This window comes from Chionomys nivalis, chromosome 4 (genome assembly GCF_950005125.1).
Source record: "Chionomys nivalis chromosome 4, mChiNiv1.1, whole genome shotgun sequence".
Classification (NCBI taxonomy): Eukaryota; Metazoa; Chordata; class Mammalia; order Rodentia; family Cricetidae; genus Chionomys; species Chionomys nivalis.
This window is the reverse complement of record NC_080089.1, coordinates 106,170,629-106,184,985: the sequence shown is the minus strand read 5'-3', so window position 1 is coordinate 106,184,985 and position 14,357 is coordinate 106,170,629. Positions and strand designations below refer to the sequence as shown.

At 40.7% G+C, this 14,357-nt stretch overlaps 1 protein-coding gene across 1 annotated transcript in view; it reads right to left on the bottom strand.

The window, feature by feature from the left end:
- Smarcc1 (SWI/SNF related, matrix associated, actin dependent regulator of chromatin subfamily c member 1) overlaps positions 1-14,357 on the bottom strand; it is a 113,054-nt gene that overhangs the window by 92,769 nt on the left and 5,928 nt on the right. Inside the window, exons 3-5 of the mRNA XM_057767246.1 lie at positions 12,366-12,451; positions 5,778-5,859; positions 2,414-2,506 (exon numbers count right to left, since the gene is read on the bottom strand). Coding sequence (XP_057623229.1) covers positions 2,414-2,506; positions 5,778-5,859; positions 12,366-12,451 — 261 coding nt within the window. The remainder of the gene's footprint in view (positions 1-2,413; positions 2,507-5,777; positions 5,860-12,365; positions 12,452-14,357) is intronic.

Genomic DNA, 14,357 nt, shown 5'->3' with positions numbered 1-14,357 from the left:
TGTGTGCATGGTACCCACAGAAGTCAGAAGAGAACTTCAGTTGTGAGCTACTGTGCGGTTGCAGAACTAGGTTCTTTTTTATTATTATTTTATTTTTTAGTTTTTTGAGACAAGGTTTCTCTGTAGCTTTGGTGCCTGTCCTGGAACTAGCTATTGTAGACCAGGCTGACCTCGAACTCACGAGATCTGCCTGCCTCTGCCTCCCGAGTGCTGGGATTAAAGGTTCTTTATAAGAACCAGTGCTCTTAACCACTGAGACATCTCTCCAGCATGAAAAGGGGTAATAAACAATGGCTCTCTCTTAAGACTTTTGTTGGAACTCAGACTGATCTACAGAGTGACATCCAGGGCTATTATACAGATAAACCCTGTCTCAAAAAACAAAAACAAAAAAACCAAACAAATAAAAAAAACAAAAAGAAAAGAAAAAAATAGAATATTTTGGGGCTTGACAGATGGTTCAGAGGTTAAGGGTGCCCTCTACTCTTACAATGGACCTTGGTTCCCAGCTAGGAGTTCCATGAAATCTGATGCCCTCTGACCTCAACAGGTACTTTCACATGCATAATTTTAAATAAATAATAAGTAAGCCTGTCTCAATGGCATATGCCTTTTATTCCAGTACTCAAGAAGCAGAGGCAGGCAGATATCAGTGAGTTTAAGGCCAACCTCGTCTACAAACCAGCAAGAGCTACACAATAAGAACCTGCCTCACGGTGGTGGCGCACGCCTTTAATCCCAGCACTTGGGAGGCAGAGGCAGGCGGATCTCTGTGAGTTCAAGACCAGCCTGGTCTACAAGAGCTAGTTCCAGGACAGGCTCCAAAACCACAGAGAAACCCTGTCTCGAAAAACCAAAAAAAAAAAAAAGAACCTGCCTCAAATAAATAAATAGATAAATAAGATAGATTCCATGTGAGTCATTAACTCATTTAAAATGTCCCAGTGAAGTTGTGATTAGTGTTCAATGACAATACTATTATTAGTGACTCCTGAGATGGATTCTCTGCAATTCTATGAAACCAGGTCTGGAGCTAGATAAACTCCAATACAAGAGACTAGAACATATGAAGCCCTCCCTGGTTTTGAACTCCAGTAGCACTAGAAGACTTTATGAAACCAGCTAGAAATGCTACTATTTCTCTCAATTGTGTTCTTATTTGTTAATAAATAAACTAGTCACAATAAACACTAGAAAATAAGTAAGCATTACATCCAGTAAAATTTGTAAAAATAATTCCTAACTTCAGCTTAAAGGCAAGAACAAACAGGTTATTCTATTTCTGCCCTTAACAAGCACATGAAGCTAAGTTGCACTTGACTATCACATAATAAACAGACACCCAAAAGGGAAAGGCTTAGATCTGTTGAAAGCAGTAACGCTTGTTCTACAAGGAAGGAACTCACCACACAACCCAACAACAAGCTGTACTATTTATACACTACACTGAGTTAGACTATTTGTATCTTTGGAAAGCATGTTACATGTACGGGAAAGACAACAACATTTGTAATTATATAGAGGAAACTTTATGCATAAACTAAAACAAACTATTTGCTTTTATGGATTATAAATATTTTACTAAAATATAAGACATATTTCAAATGTTATTAATTTTTGCAGCTGAAAAAAGAAGGTATTTCATGAGGCTTCTTAACCAATTCTAGATCTCAGTAAAACACTATCACAGAAATGTTTTGCAAAAAATTATTTTGTACCTAAATATTCTCAGCTATCACAGGTTTCACCATGGTAAAAAAACTAGCATTACAGGAAAAAGAAAAAAAAAAAAAAAAAACAGCCTAAAGTGAAGTAAGATGAGGAAGACACCAGCAGCAGCGGACAGTCACGCTATACTGCCTCAGTTGGTCTTGAAGCCCCACACTCAAGTAGCCTCCAATATCCAGGGGCATGCACTCTATGCATTCAAGCATACTTGTGCCATCAAGCGATCCTGGAAACCTGAGTTTTTCTACTTGTTTTACAAAGAGGGCATACATAAATACATTTGGCTGGGCGGGGCGGGTGGAGGCTAAAGTACATTTCACCTCCTGCAAGCAATAATTTTGCTACCAACTCTCTTTTGTGACCTTGCAGGTTCTGAGTTAGAGATTATATGGGCCACTGAAGTACGCAAGTAAACTCCTAAGACGATCATAACTTATCCCACTGATTACTGAGCTCCTACAGGGGATGCAGAAACTCAGACAAACCTTTCCTTTAAAGCAGACACACACAAAGTGCAAATTTTGGCATTAAAAAGTTAACTACCTTCGAGACCAGCCTGGTCTACAAGAGCTAGTTCCAGGACAGGCTCCAAAACCACAGAGAAACCCTGTCTCGAAAAACCAAAAAAAAAAAAAAAAAAAAAAAAAAGTTAACTACCCTGCACTGAAGTGATCATGGTTATTACCTGGTGCCGTTTGATGATATCTTTCAATTTATTAGCCAACTTCAAATCAATATCCGGAATGAGGTAGATGTTGGGTCTAGTCAGACAATTGTTCTGAGAAAACAAAAAGACAGACTGAAATTCAAACAGTTCTGAAATGGTATGTACATTGACTTCATTCATCATCCTTACATTTTTTTTTTAAATATATGTGAAAATTGCTTACCAATGGCACACATGAAGTCATCAGACAAATATGTGGGGACTAGGGACTGAACTCAGGTCCGCAGTCTTGGCAGCAAGTGCTGCCCACTAAGCCATCTCACAGATCCCTGACTACACATTATCTTAATGGCTGAACTTGACTTTCAAATCTTCATTTCTTAAGACAGGAAGACATCTTTTTTTGGTTTCTGGTTGAGACAGCGTTTGTGTAGCCCTGGCTATCCTGAAACTCTTATCTGCCTGCCTCTGCCTCCCATGTATTGTGATTAAAGGCGTGTCCACCATGGAAGACATTTTTTTTTAATTACTTATTATGTATACATTGTTTTGTCTACATATGTGCCTGTAGGCCAGAAGAGGGCACCAGATCTCATTACAGATGGTTGAGACCCACCATGTAGTTGCTGGGAATTGAACTCAGGACCTCTGGAAGAATAGTCAGTACTCTTGACCTCTGAGCCAGCATTCCAGCCCCTTCGAAGACATTTTTTGATACACAATATGATAGTCTTATCTCAAAATAAAACCAAGATGGCTTAGGAGGCTACTTAAAATCATCCCCAAAACCCTTCTGCAGGGGCTGGAGAGATGGCTCAGAGGTTAAGAGCACTGGCTGCTCTTCCAAAGGTCCTGAGTTCAATTCCCAGCAACCACATGGTGGCTCACAATCATCTGTAATGGGGTCTGGTGCCCTCTATTGGCCTGCAGGCATACACACAGACAGAATATTGTATACATAATAAATAAATTAATTAATTAAAAAAAAAACAAAAAAAAAACCCTTCTGCACCTAAACAACTACTTCTGACAATCACTTGAAATGAACTGATTTCAAGGTCAGAAGCACCGGGCCTCCACTCCTAGGACTGGTCTACACAGTGAGATCCAGGACGCCAGAGCTACATGATGAGACCCTGTCTCAACCCCAACCACCACAATAAATACATACATACATACAAACAAAGGTCGGGGAGAAGATTCAGTGGGTAAAGCTCTGTGTACACAAAGGAACTGATTTTGAATGCCCAGTCCCCCACAGGAGCCGAGAGTAGTGGCACACATGTGGACCAAGCTGATGTCTCTGAAGCACAATAGACAAGCTGGTATCCTATTGAGCTTCCTGGCCAGGACTAGCCAAAATGGCTGAGGACCAGGTTCAGTGATAGAGCCTATCTCAACAAGGGGAGGTAGAGAGATGTCTCAGCTGTTATTCCAGATAACTCAAGTTCAACTGCTAGCACCCACACGGCAGCTCACTCTAGCTACAGGGAATCTGGTGCCCTCTTCTGACCTCTGTAGGCACTGCACACAGTCCACAATCATACAAACAGGCAAACACTCAAATACATAAAATAAAAACAGAATTTTTTTTTTTTTTTTTTTTTGGTTTTTTGAGACAGGGTTTTTCTGTAGCTTTGGAGCCTGTCCTGGAACTCTCTTTGTAGACCAGGCTGGCCTCGAACTCACAGAGATCCGCCTGCCTCTGCCTCCCAAGTGCTGGGATTAAAGGCGTGCGCCACCACCGCCCGGCCAGAATTTTTTTAAAAAATTAGATGAGGGCTAGTGTAGTGAGATGGTTCAGCACATGAAACTGTGAGCTGTGCAAGCCTGTCAATCTGAGTTCCATCCCCAGCACCCACATAAACGTGGAAAGAACTGACTCCCCAAGTTTTCTCTCACTCATAATTATACACATACACAAAAATCAACTTCTCAGTCAGGGAGGTGGAGGTGCAGGCGTTTAATCACAGCACTTGGGAGGCAGAGGAAGTCAGATTTCTGTGAGTTCAAGGCCAGCCTGTTGTCTAGAGTTCTAGGACAGTAAAGACTACAAGGAAACACCCTCCCTCTCTTTTTTTAAATAATATATTTGATTTTGTTTATTGGCGTGAGGGTGTCAAATCCCTGAGAACTAGAGTTATAGACAGACGTGAGCTGTCATGTGGGTGATGGGAATTAAACTTGGGTCCTCTTGGAAGAGCACTCGAGCCACTGCTCTAGCCCAAAAAAACTGTCTCATAACAAGAAAAGGAAAGCCGGGCGGTGGTGGCGCACACCTTTAATCCCAGCACTTGGGAGGCAGAGGCAGGTGGATCTCTGTGAGTTGGAGACCAGCCTGGTCTACAAGAGCTAGTTCCAGGATAGGCTCCAAAAAAAAAACCACAGAGAAACCCTGTTTCGAAAAAAAAAAAAAAATAAGAAAAAGAAAAAAAAAGAAAAGGAAAAAGGGGGAGGCACACACAAAATAACAGCAACAACAAAAATCCATGGGGTGAAAATATATATCAGTGGTACAGTGCTCGCCTAGTCCATGGCCCTGGGTTCCATCCTTAGCACCATAAAACCAAAAAATAAAAAGAGAAAATGGAAATAGAAAATAAAGCGTCTTTGCATCCAAATTATAATCTAGCTGAGAGAAAAGTAGCCATTTATTATACAACCATGGAACATATTAAAAGAAAATGACTCCATAAAGCCAACATTATGGTAAAGAGAAACAACAGCACAAGGCACTTCTTTAACCTAGCACGCAGGAGGCAGAGGCAGCGGAAGCTCTATGCTCTATGGTTCCAGGTCAACTAGGGCTCCATTATGAGAAAACTGGCTTGAATAATAAATGAAATAAATAGAAATAGCACATTATTTCACCAAAAATGTCAGACACTAGTTGAGTATGGTGGCACAGGCCTTTAATCCAGCACTTGGGAAGCAGAAAGAAGAATCTCTGTGAGTTCAAGGCCACCCTGATTTACACAGTGAGTTCCAGAACAGCCAGGACTAAAAAGACAGTTTCAAAAATATGAAAAGAAAAATAGTAAGAGACTGTCTTTAAACGATCAGATGAATTACAGCTCTAATTCTCACACACACACAAAAACAATTAAGATTTCAGAAAATTCCTTTAATCTTTTGGCAATTCAATAAAGACAATCTTAAAACTGAAGTGTATATATTAAAGAATAAAGTAAAACCTCAACCTGAGCTAGTGACTCAAGCACCTAATTTAGGAATGGATGCTACTGAAGCAGGATCTGTAGGCCAGTTTGGGCCTAAAGAAGCCCTACCTAAAACATGATAGAAGGGAAAGAAGAAGAGAAAAAAGAGGAAGGAGAAAGAAGAGGGGGAAGGGGAAGGGACAAGGCCCAACTTTCCTACTTACTTGTACCAACGTTTTTTCAATGTTCATGAACATTTCAACATTACGATCCATTCGGGATGGATTCTGAAGATCAAATCTGCGCCTAACAAAGAAAAAAAAAGCCTTTACTAAGTCCATCTTCAGTCTTACAGACATGTAGAAAACTCCATTTTAGAATTCAACTCAAATTAATTAGAAAGGCTTGGAAACTAAGCTAGCACTGTATAAAGTATATGAAGATAGTCTCTCAGTACTATGAGAATACACACTATCAATATCACAATAGACAATACTTTGGGCTGGTAAGATGGCTCAGTGAGTAAAGGCACCTGCCTTCAATCCCGATGACCAGAATTCGATCCACAGAACTCACACAGTGGGAGAACAGACTCCAAAATTTGTCCTCAGATCTCCACTCATACTCAAACACACACACACACACACACACTCGGACCTCCACTCATACACACATATACACACGCACGCACACACACTCAGACCGCCACTCATTCACACACACACTCGAACCTCCACTCACACACAATCGGACCTCCACTCATACACACACACACACTCAGACCTCCACTCATACACACACACACACACACACACACACACTCGGACCTCCACTCATACACACACACACTAGGACCTCCACTCACACTCATACACACACACCACTAGGACCTCCACTCATACACACACTCGGACCTCTACTCACACACACACATACACAGATACATACAAAGTTTAAAAAATTACTGAAATTTTTTAAGAGTGATACGCCAGCCGGGTGGTGGTGGCGCACGCCTTTAATCCCAGCACTCAGGAGGCAGAGGCAGGCGGATCTCTGTGAGTTCGAGACCAGCCTGGTCTACAAGAGCTAGTTCCAGGACAGGCTCCAAAACCACAGAGAAACCCTGTCTCGAAAAACAAAAAATAAATAAATTAATTAATTAAATTAAAAAAATTTTAAAAAAAAAGAGTGATACACCAGTCAAAATGAATTACCAATGCTATTCCTATTTTCCTTCAGTCTAAGCTATATTACATGATACAAAAAGATGTTCACCAGGCTGGGGACACAGCTTGTGATTGAATGTTTGCTTAACATAAAGAAGGTGTTGGGTTCAAACACAAACACCACAATGGAAGAAATGTAAAATAACGGCAGCTCAGATTTAAGAAAAGGGAACCATCCAATATAAGGATAAAGGAAGTTTACTTATACGATATATGCTTAAAAGTGACTTTGTTCAAGGCTGGCATGACGTTTCTGCAGCAGATGACAAGGCTGACAAACTCAAAGCCATCCCTAGTACCTACATGGTAGGAAAACTGACTCCAAAAGTTATTCTCTGACCTCTACACCTCTACATGGGTGGTGCACATGCCCATGCACACAGACAAAAGTAAAAATGTTTAGTTATTGTGCTGCCAAGCAAGGCAGCGCACGCCTTTAATCCCAGCAATCAGGAGGCAGAGGCAAGTGAATCTCTGTGAGTTCCAGGCCAATCTAGTCTACACATCAAGTTTCAGAACAGCCAGTACTACAAAAAAACAAACAATAACAACAACAAAAAACTCACAAAAAAAGGGGGACGGAATTTTAAGACAGAAAGTACAACACACACAAACGGGTGTCATACACGTGTGCAAGTCAGAGAAACTGTTCATGACTCTGCAAATGAAGATGAAAGCTATGCCAAACTCTCAACCCTAGCTAAGCACCCACATCAGGGGGTTCACAACTGCCTCTAAATCCAGCTCCAAAGGATTTGGTGCCTTCTTCTGGCCTCCGTTGACACCTACACTCACATATACACACACCTAGACATACACACATACATACATAACCAAAAATTAAATACATATACATGAAAAATAAAAATTTTATGCATCAATAAACCATGTTAAATTATATTCTAAAGTGTACTAGCAAATTCTAAAACATGGTCACATATGCATCTCCAGCACATAGGGAAAAGTAAATGCAGGACTCAACAATGGAAGAGTCCTCACAGACAACATCCTGAGCCCATGAATCAGTTACCCTAAAAGCAGATCCATGCAAAGACTTCTGTAGTCAGTCTTTTTAAGACAAAACACAAACTTACTGAGTAGGTGAGTGGCGAGATCAAAAATCAGTAAAAAAAACTTTTATGATAACGATAAACTATGAACTTAAAAAACCCATCATCAAAGGGTTTAACGTCAGGAAATAAAGTGTGGAGAGAGGGGTCTGTCATACCTAAGCCACTGAAAGTCACTTTCAACTACAGAAACAGCCTACAGTGGTACAGGCACAATGGTGGCGCAGGCCTTTAATCCCAGCACTTGGGAGGCAGAGGCAGGCAGATCTCTGTGAGTTCAAGGCCAGCCTGGTCTACAAAAGCTAGTTCCAGGACGCGCTCCAAAAGCTACAGAGAAACCCTGTCTCGAAAAAAACAAAACAAAACAAAAAAATCAACTACAGGTACAAATTTGAGAATTAGACAGTTTGAATCCTTGTCAGATTGCATTTTGAAGCCTATGCTAATTGAGAAAGCATTTAATTATGCCATTTAACACATACATTCTTCACAACTCTCTTAGTGCTAGAGAGGCAACCCTCGGGCCACCATTCCTCATAGAAACATGAGGGTAATCTAGAGAACTATTTTTTTATATTTATTTATTATGTATACAATATTCTGTCTGTGTGTATGCCTGCAGACCAGAAGAGAGTATTACAGATGGTTGTGAGCCACCATGTGGTTGCTGGGAATTGAACTCAGGACCTTTGGAAGAGCAGGCAATGCCCTTAACCTCTGAGCCATCTCTCCAGCCCTAGAGAACTATTTTTCTAGAGACAAATTTCATGTGTTTCAAGCTGGCCTCAAAAGTCACCATGTGGGGGCTGGAGAAATGGCTCAGCAGTTAAGAGCACTGACTGCTCTTCCAGAGGACCAGGGTTCAATTCCCAGCACCCATTGTGGCCATGACTGTGAGAAATTTTTAGATTGATGGGGGGGGACTGCATGAGTTCCTGTACTAAATACCTTCAGTAATGGACTGTGACTTGGAAGTGTAGCCCAAATAAACCTTTTTCAAACCCATTCTAGTCAGAGTATTTAATCAGTGCAGTGGTTGAATGGGAATTCTTGTCCTCAGTCAAGTATTTCGGAGGATTAGGAAGTACTTGGTGAAGAGGGTGTCCCTAGGAGCAGGCTTTGAGCTTTCAAAAGCCTACACCGGCTCATTGTCTTTCTGTCAGTTGCTTGAGGATCAGGATGAAAAGATCACAGCTACTGCTCTAGCTTCCCACCATAATAATCATACATGTCCCGAAATTAAAAACTTTATAATGGTTGCCTTGGTTGCCTGAGAGATGGCTCAGTGGTTAAGAGCCCTGACTGCTATTCAGAGGTACTGAGTTCAATGCCAGCAACCATGTAGCTCATAACCATCTGTAATGAGATCTGGTGCCCTCTTCTGGCCTGCACGCATACTGCAGACAAAATACTGTATACATAATAAATAAACGAATGAATGAATGAATCTTTTTAAAAAAATGAATAAAAAAGTAATGGTTGCCTTGGTCATAGAGTCTCTTCACAGTAACTAACAGTAACCAAGACACACAGCAACAGAATCAAACTACATCATCTTAGTTACAAAGACTATAAAAGAAAATAAATAATGATAATAGGATAATGGAGAAACAGAACTCTTAATTCATTGGAAGAAATGTTAATGAGGCTAAACCTAGTGGCTCAGGACTACATCCTGACTTCTCAAGAAGACAGAGGCATCGTGATATAAACTCAAGGCCTGCCTGTCTGTCTGTCTAGCAACTTAGTGAAACTATGTCTGTCTGTCTAGCAACATAGTGAGACGGTGTTTAAAAACATTTTTAAGTCAGGTATACTGGTTCACAAGAGAAGGAGGGGCAGGCAAGTTCTCCAAGTCATAAGTCTGTCTGGTCTACAGAAAAGTTCCAGGACAAACGGGGCTGTGAAACAGAGAAACCCTATCTCAAAAAACAAACAAAATAAACAAGATTTTTTTTTAATATTTATTTATTTATTATGTATACAATATTCTGTCTGTGTGTACGCCTGCAGGTCAGGAGAGGGCACCAGAACTCACCACAGATGGTTGTGAGCCACCACGTGGTTGCTGGGAATTGAACTCAGGAGCTTTGGAAGAGCAAGCAGTGCTCTTAACCACTGAGCCATCTCTCCAGCCCTAAACAAGATTTTTTAAGAAAAAAAATTTAAGCAGAATGGGCTGGGGGTGTAGCTTAGCTGTAAAGCACTTGGCAAGTATGCTCAAAACTCTAGGTAGAGGTCCAAGTAGTGAAAAGGAAAAGAGAAAGAAGGAGAGAGTGTGTGAGAAACAAGTGAGCTCAGCAATTTAAACAGTGTATGTTTTATTTTTATTTGGTTCAAGGGGTTACAGTCCAAAATCAGAGAAGCAAAGACAAGAAGAACGGTAACAGAGATAACAGGGGAGTGCAGGCAATAGCTTATTTCTTGTGGCTTGCTCAGCTTACTTTCTTATCCTTTGTCACCCCTAGATTCCCCTGCTAAGGGATGAATAAAGAAAATGTTCTACAGGTTTGCTATAGGCCAATAAAATAGGGGTATTTTCTCAATTAAGGTTCCTTCCTCTCAGATAACTCTAGCTTATATCAGACTGACCAAAAAAGAAAAAGAAGACAAAACCAACAAGCAAAATTTTTTGTATGGCTTCTCGAAAACTTAAAATTACCCAAACCATAAAACACAGATAGACATGTCATTCCTGGGTATATGAAGTGACATGTCAGTGCAATAGCTGCACTCATTTCTACTGCAGTCCTGTTGACAATAGTCCAGATGGGTTATTACATACAGGGGTAGACAGGTGGGAAGGGGAATCATCTAACGGAAACAGAAATTATACCATAAAAGTGACCTAGTGATGGAGGAGGGTCTTCTGTCTATGTGTTAATTTCATTGGTTAATAAAGAAACTGGCTTGGCCTTTGATAGGACAGCAGTTTAGATAGGTGGAGTAGACAGAACAGAGTGCTGGGAAGAAGGGAAGTGAGGCAGTCACCATGATTCTCCGACCCTCAGACCCGAGAGGGACAAGGCTAGAATCCTTCCCGGTAAGCCACCACTTCATGATGCTACACAGATTATTAAAAATGGGTTAATCAAGATGTGAGAGCCAAGAAGAGGCTAGATATAATGGGCCAGGCAGTGTTTAAATGAATACAATCTGTGTGTTGTTATTTCAGGTGTTAAGCTAGATGTGCGGAAGCCGGGAAGGACGAAAAGCAGGCCTGTTCGCCTAATCACCACAACCTAGAGGTTGATGATAAAAAGCCAGCACAGGCAGGGTATGGAGGTGTATGCCTTTAATTCCAGTACTCTGGAGACAGAAGTAGGCTGGTTTCTTTTGAGTTTAAGGTCAGCCTAGTGTACACAGGGAGGAGCTCTGGGCCAGACAGGACTATACAGTAAGAATCTGTCTCAAACGAAACGCCAAACCACTAAACACACACAACAGAGAGAGACAGAGACAGAGAGACAGAGCACACACCAGCACTGTGGTCTTCAACTGTAGTCATCTCCATAGAACACAAAGATTTTTACCCAGAATCAAAACATGGATGAGCTGGGAAGTAGTGGTGCACACCTTTAATCCCAGCACTCAGGAGGCAGAAGCAAGCAGATCTCTGTGAGTTCGAGGCCAGCCTGGTATACAGAGTGAATGGCAGGACAGGCTACAAAGCTACACAGAGAAACCCTGTCTCAAAACCCCCTGAAAAAAAATGAAAGACAGAAAAGAAACTAAGGAATAGCCAGGCAGTGGTGGTACACGCTTTTAATCCCAGCATTCAGGAGGCAGAGACGGGTGCATCTCTGTGAGTTCGAGGCCAGCCTGGTCTACAAGAGCTAGTTCCAGCTACAGATAAACCCTGTCTCTAAAAAAACAAAAAAAAAAACAAAAAAAAAAAACAAAAAAGAAAGAAAACAAAAAAAGAAGCTAAGAAATACTGGTTATGTTTATAATAGGACTCCAAAAATTTAAACAAGAGGGGCCAGCAAGATAGCTCAGTAGGTACAGTACTTGCTCCTCAAGCCTGGCAACCTGAGTTCCAACTCCAACACATAAAAGTGAATGGAGAATGCCCACTCCACAGTTGGTCTCTGCACATACATTATTATGTACATACACACAAAATTTTACATTCATCTCCCAGTACTACAAACACTAAATATTTATTATTTACCTAATAAAGAGTTGTAATTTTTCTTGAATGTAAGAAAATGAAAGTGAGCTCTTTGTGGTGTCTGAAAAGGTTAGAGACTCACAGAGATCTGCCTGCCTTTAGTCCAAGTGTTGGTATGAAAAGGGTACACCACCACACCTGGCTGAAACTACATTCTTGAGAAACAAGACTTAAAAAAAATTAAATACAAAAAAAAATTAAATACAGAAAATTGATTTTTTAAAACAAACCTTACCTTGTCATTAACAATATTCTTACGGAATTCTCTATACACAAGGGAATATGATTTCACATCAAGTAATATCACATTAAAACATGCAAATAAATTTTTAAAAAACTTACCACCCCTGTTCATTTTTGTACTTGTAAGCAGCCCCAAGAATGTGACACAAGGTGCCTCCAGCTTTGAAATCCATAAAACATTTTGCCTAAAGATGACAAATTGCACAAGAGGAAAATAAAGTTCTCATCCAACCATTCATTTTATACTTGAAATTCAACTAAAGGACTCCTATATGTTAAAAAAAAATACACTGCCAGGCCTCCTTTCTTATCCAGGTTCTCAGGTACCCTGGCTAACCTTAACCTCACCCTGAGCCTAGGCAACCTTAAACTTTTACGTCAGCCTCCTCAGTCACCCAGATTATATGCTTCAACCACCAGGTCTGACTCACAACATTTATTTATTTATTTATTTATTTATTCATTCATTCATTCATTCATTCATTCATTCATTCATTCATTTATTGGATTTTTCGAGACAGGGTTTCTCCGTAGCTTTTGGTTCCTGTCCTGGAACTAGCTCTTCTAGACCAGGCTGGCCTCGAACTCACAGAGATCCACCTGTCTCTGCCTCCCGAGTGCTGGGATTAAAGGTGTGCGCCACCACCGCCTGGCTATTTTTTATTTATTTATTTACTTACTTATTTATTTTGAGTGTGTGTTTTCAAGACAGTTTTTCTGTGTCGCACTGCCTGTCCTGGAAATCACTCTGTAGACCAGGCTTGGCCTCAAACTCAGTTATCTTCCTGCCTCTGCCAAGAGTGCTAGGATTAAAGATGCGTGCCCCGACCTCCCAGCTACTTCTTTTTTTAAATCGGGGTCTCCTTTAGCCCATGCTGGCCTCTAATGAGCAATGCAGCTGAGACTGACTTTAACCTTTAATCTTCCTTCTACCATCCCATTGAATTCATCCTTACTGAATCCAGAAGAATGAACCACAACATCAAGCTAAACAAGACTTCCCCTCCAAGTTTTAAAATTATATTTACTGAAGCCGGGCGTGGTAGTACATGGCTTTAATCCCAGCACACAGGAGACAGAGGCAGGCAGGTTTCTATGAATTCGAGGCCTGCCTGGTCTAAAAAGTGAGTTTCATGACTGTCGGAGCTGTTACACAGCCATCTCGAAACCCTGTCTTGGAACCTCCCCCCATAAAAAAATTACATTTACTGGGCTGGAGAGATGGCTCAGCACTTTTACTTTTGCAGAGGACGTAGTTAAATTACCTACACTCACATGGTGGCTCACAACTATCTATGACACCAATTCTAGAAGATCTAAGGCTCTCCTAATTTCTAGAAGCCCTGCGCTAAAACACACAAACCTGCACTCAGACAGACCCATATACACAAAATAATTTAAAAATTTTTTAAAATAAATAAATAGCTGGTGGTGGTAGCGCATGACAAACCCTTTAATCCCAGACTCAGGAGCCAGAGGAAGGAAGACCAATAGGAGGCCAGCATGGTACACAGTAAAACCTACCTCAAAAAAACAAAACTACAACAAAAATGTCTTTGTTTTGTACTTGTCTTTCTCAACCGATTTTCTTCTACAGTATTGCAAACCAGAACAATCTCTTTCATTTGAGAAAATGCTACATTCTATTTTGAGAGGAAGAGAAATACATCTGGTCCTACTGGCACTAAGCCATGAATTATTTTTAATTATAGTTTATGACTAAAAATATTCTCTAATCCCTAAACCCTTTTAGTATATGATGGTTTAGTTCCCAGAATTTAAAAACCCCATGTCTACAGTCCCTTGTAATGTCATTTTGGATTATGACACTTTGGATGACACTTATATTAGGGATAAGAAAGAATGGGAATCATCTGAAAATAAAAACCTTTCTTGTTTGTTCCCGAGACAAGGTCTTACTACGCAACTCTGGCTATCCTGGAACTCACTATGTAGACCAGGCAGGCTGGCCCTGAATTCAGAGATCCACCAGTCTCTGCCTCCCAAGTGCTGGGATTAAAGGCCCACATCTCTATACCAGACTTTAAAAAAGAAAACAAAAAACTTTGTTCTAGGGGGCTGGAGAGATGG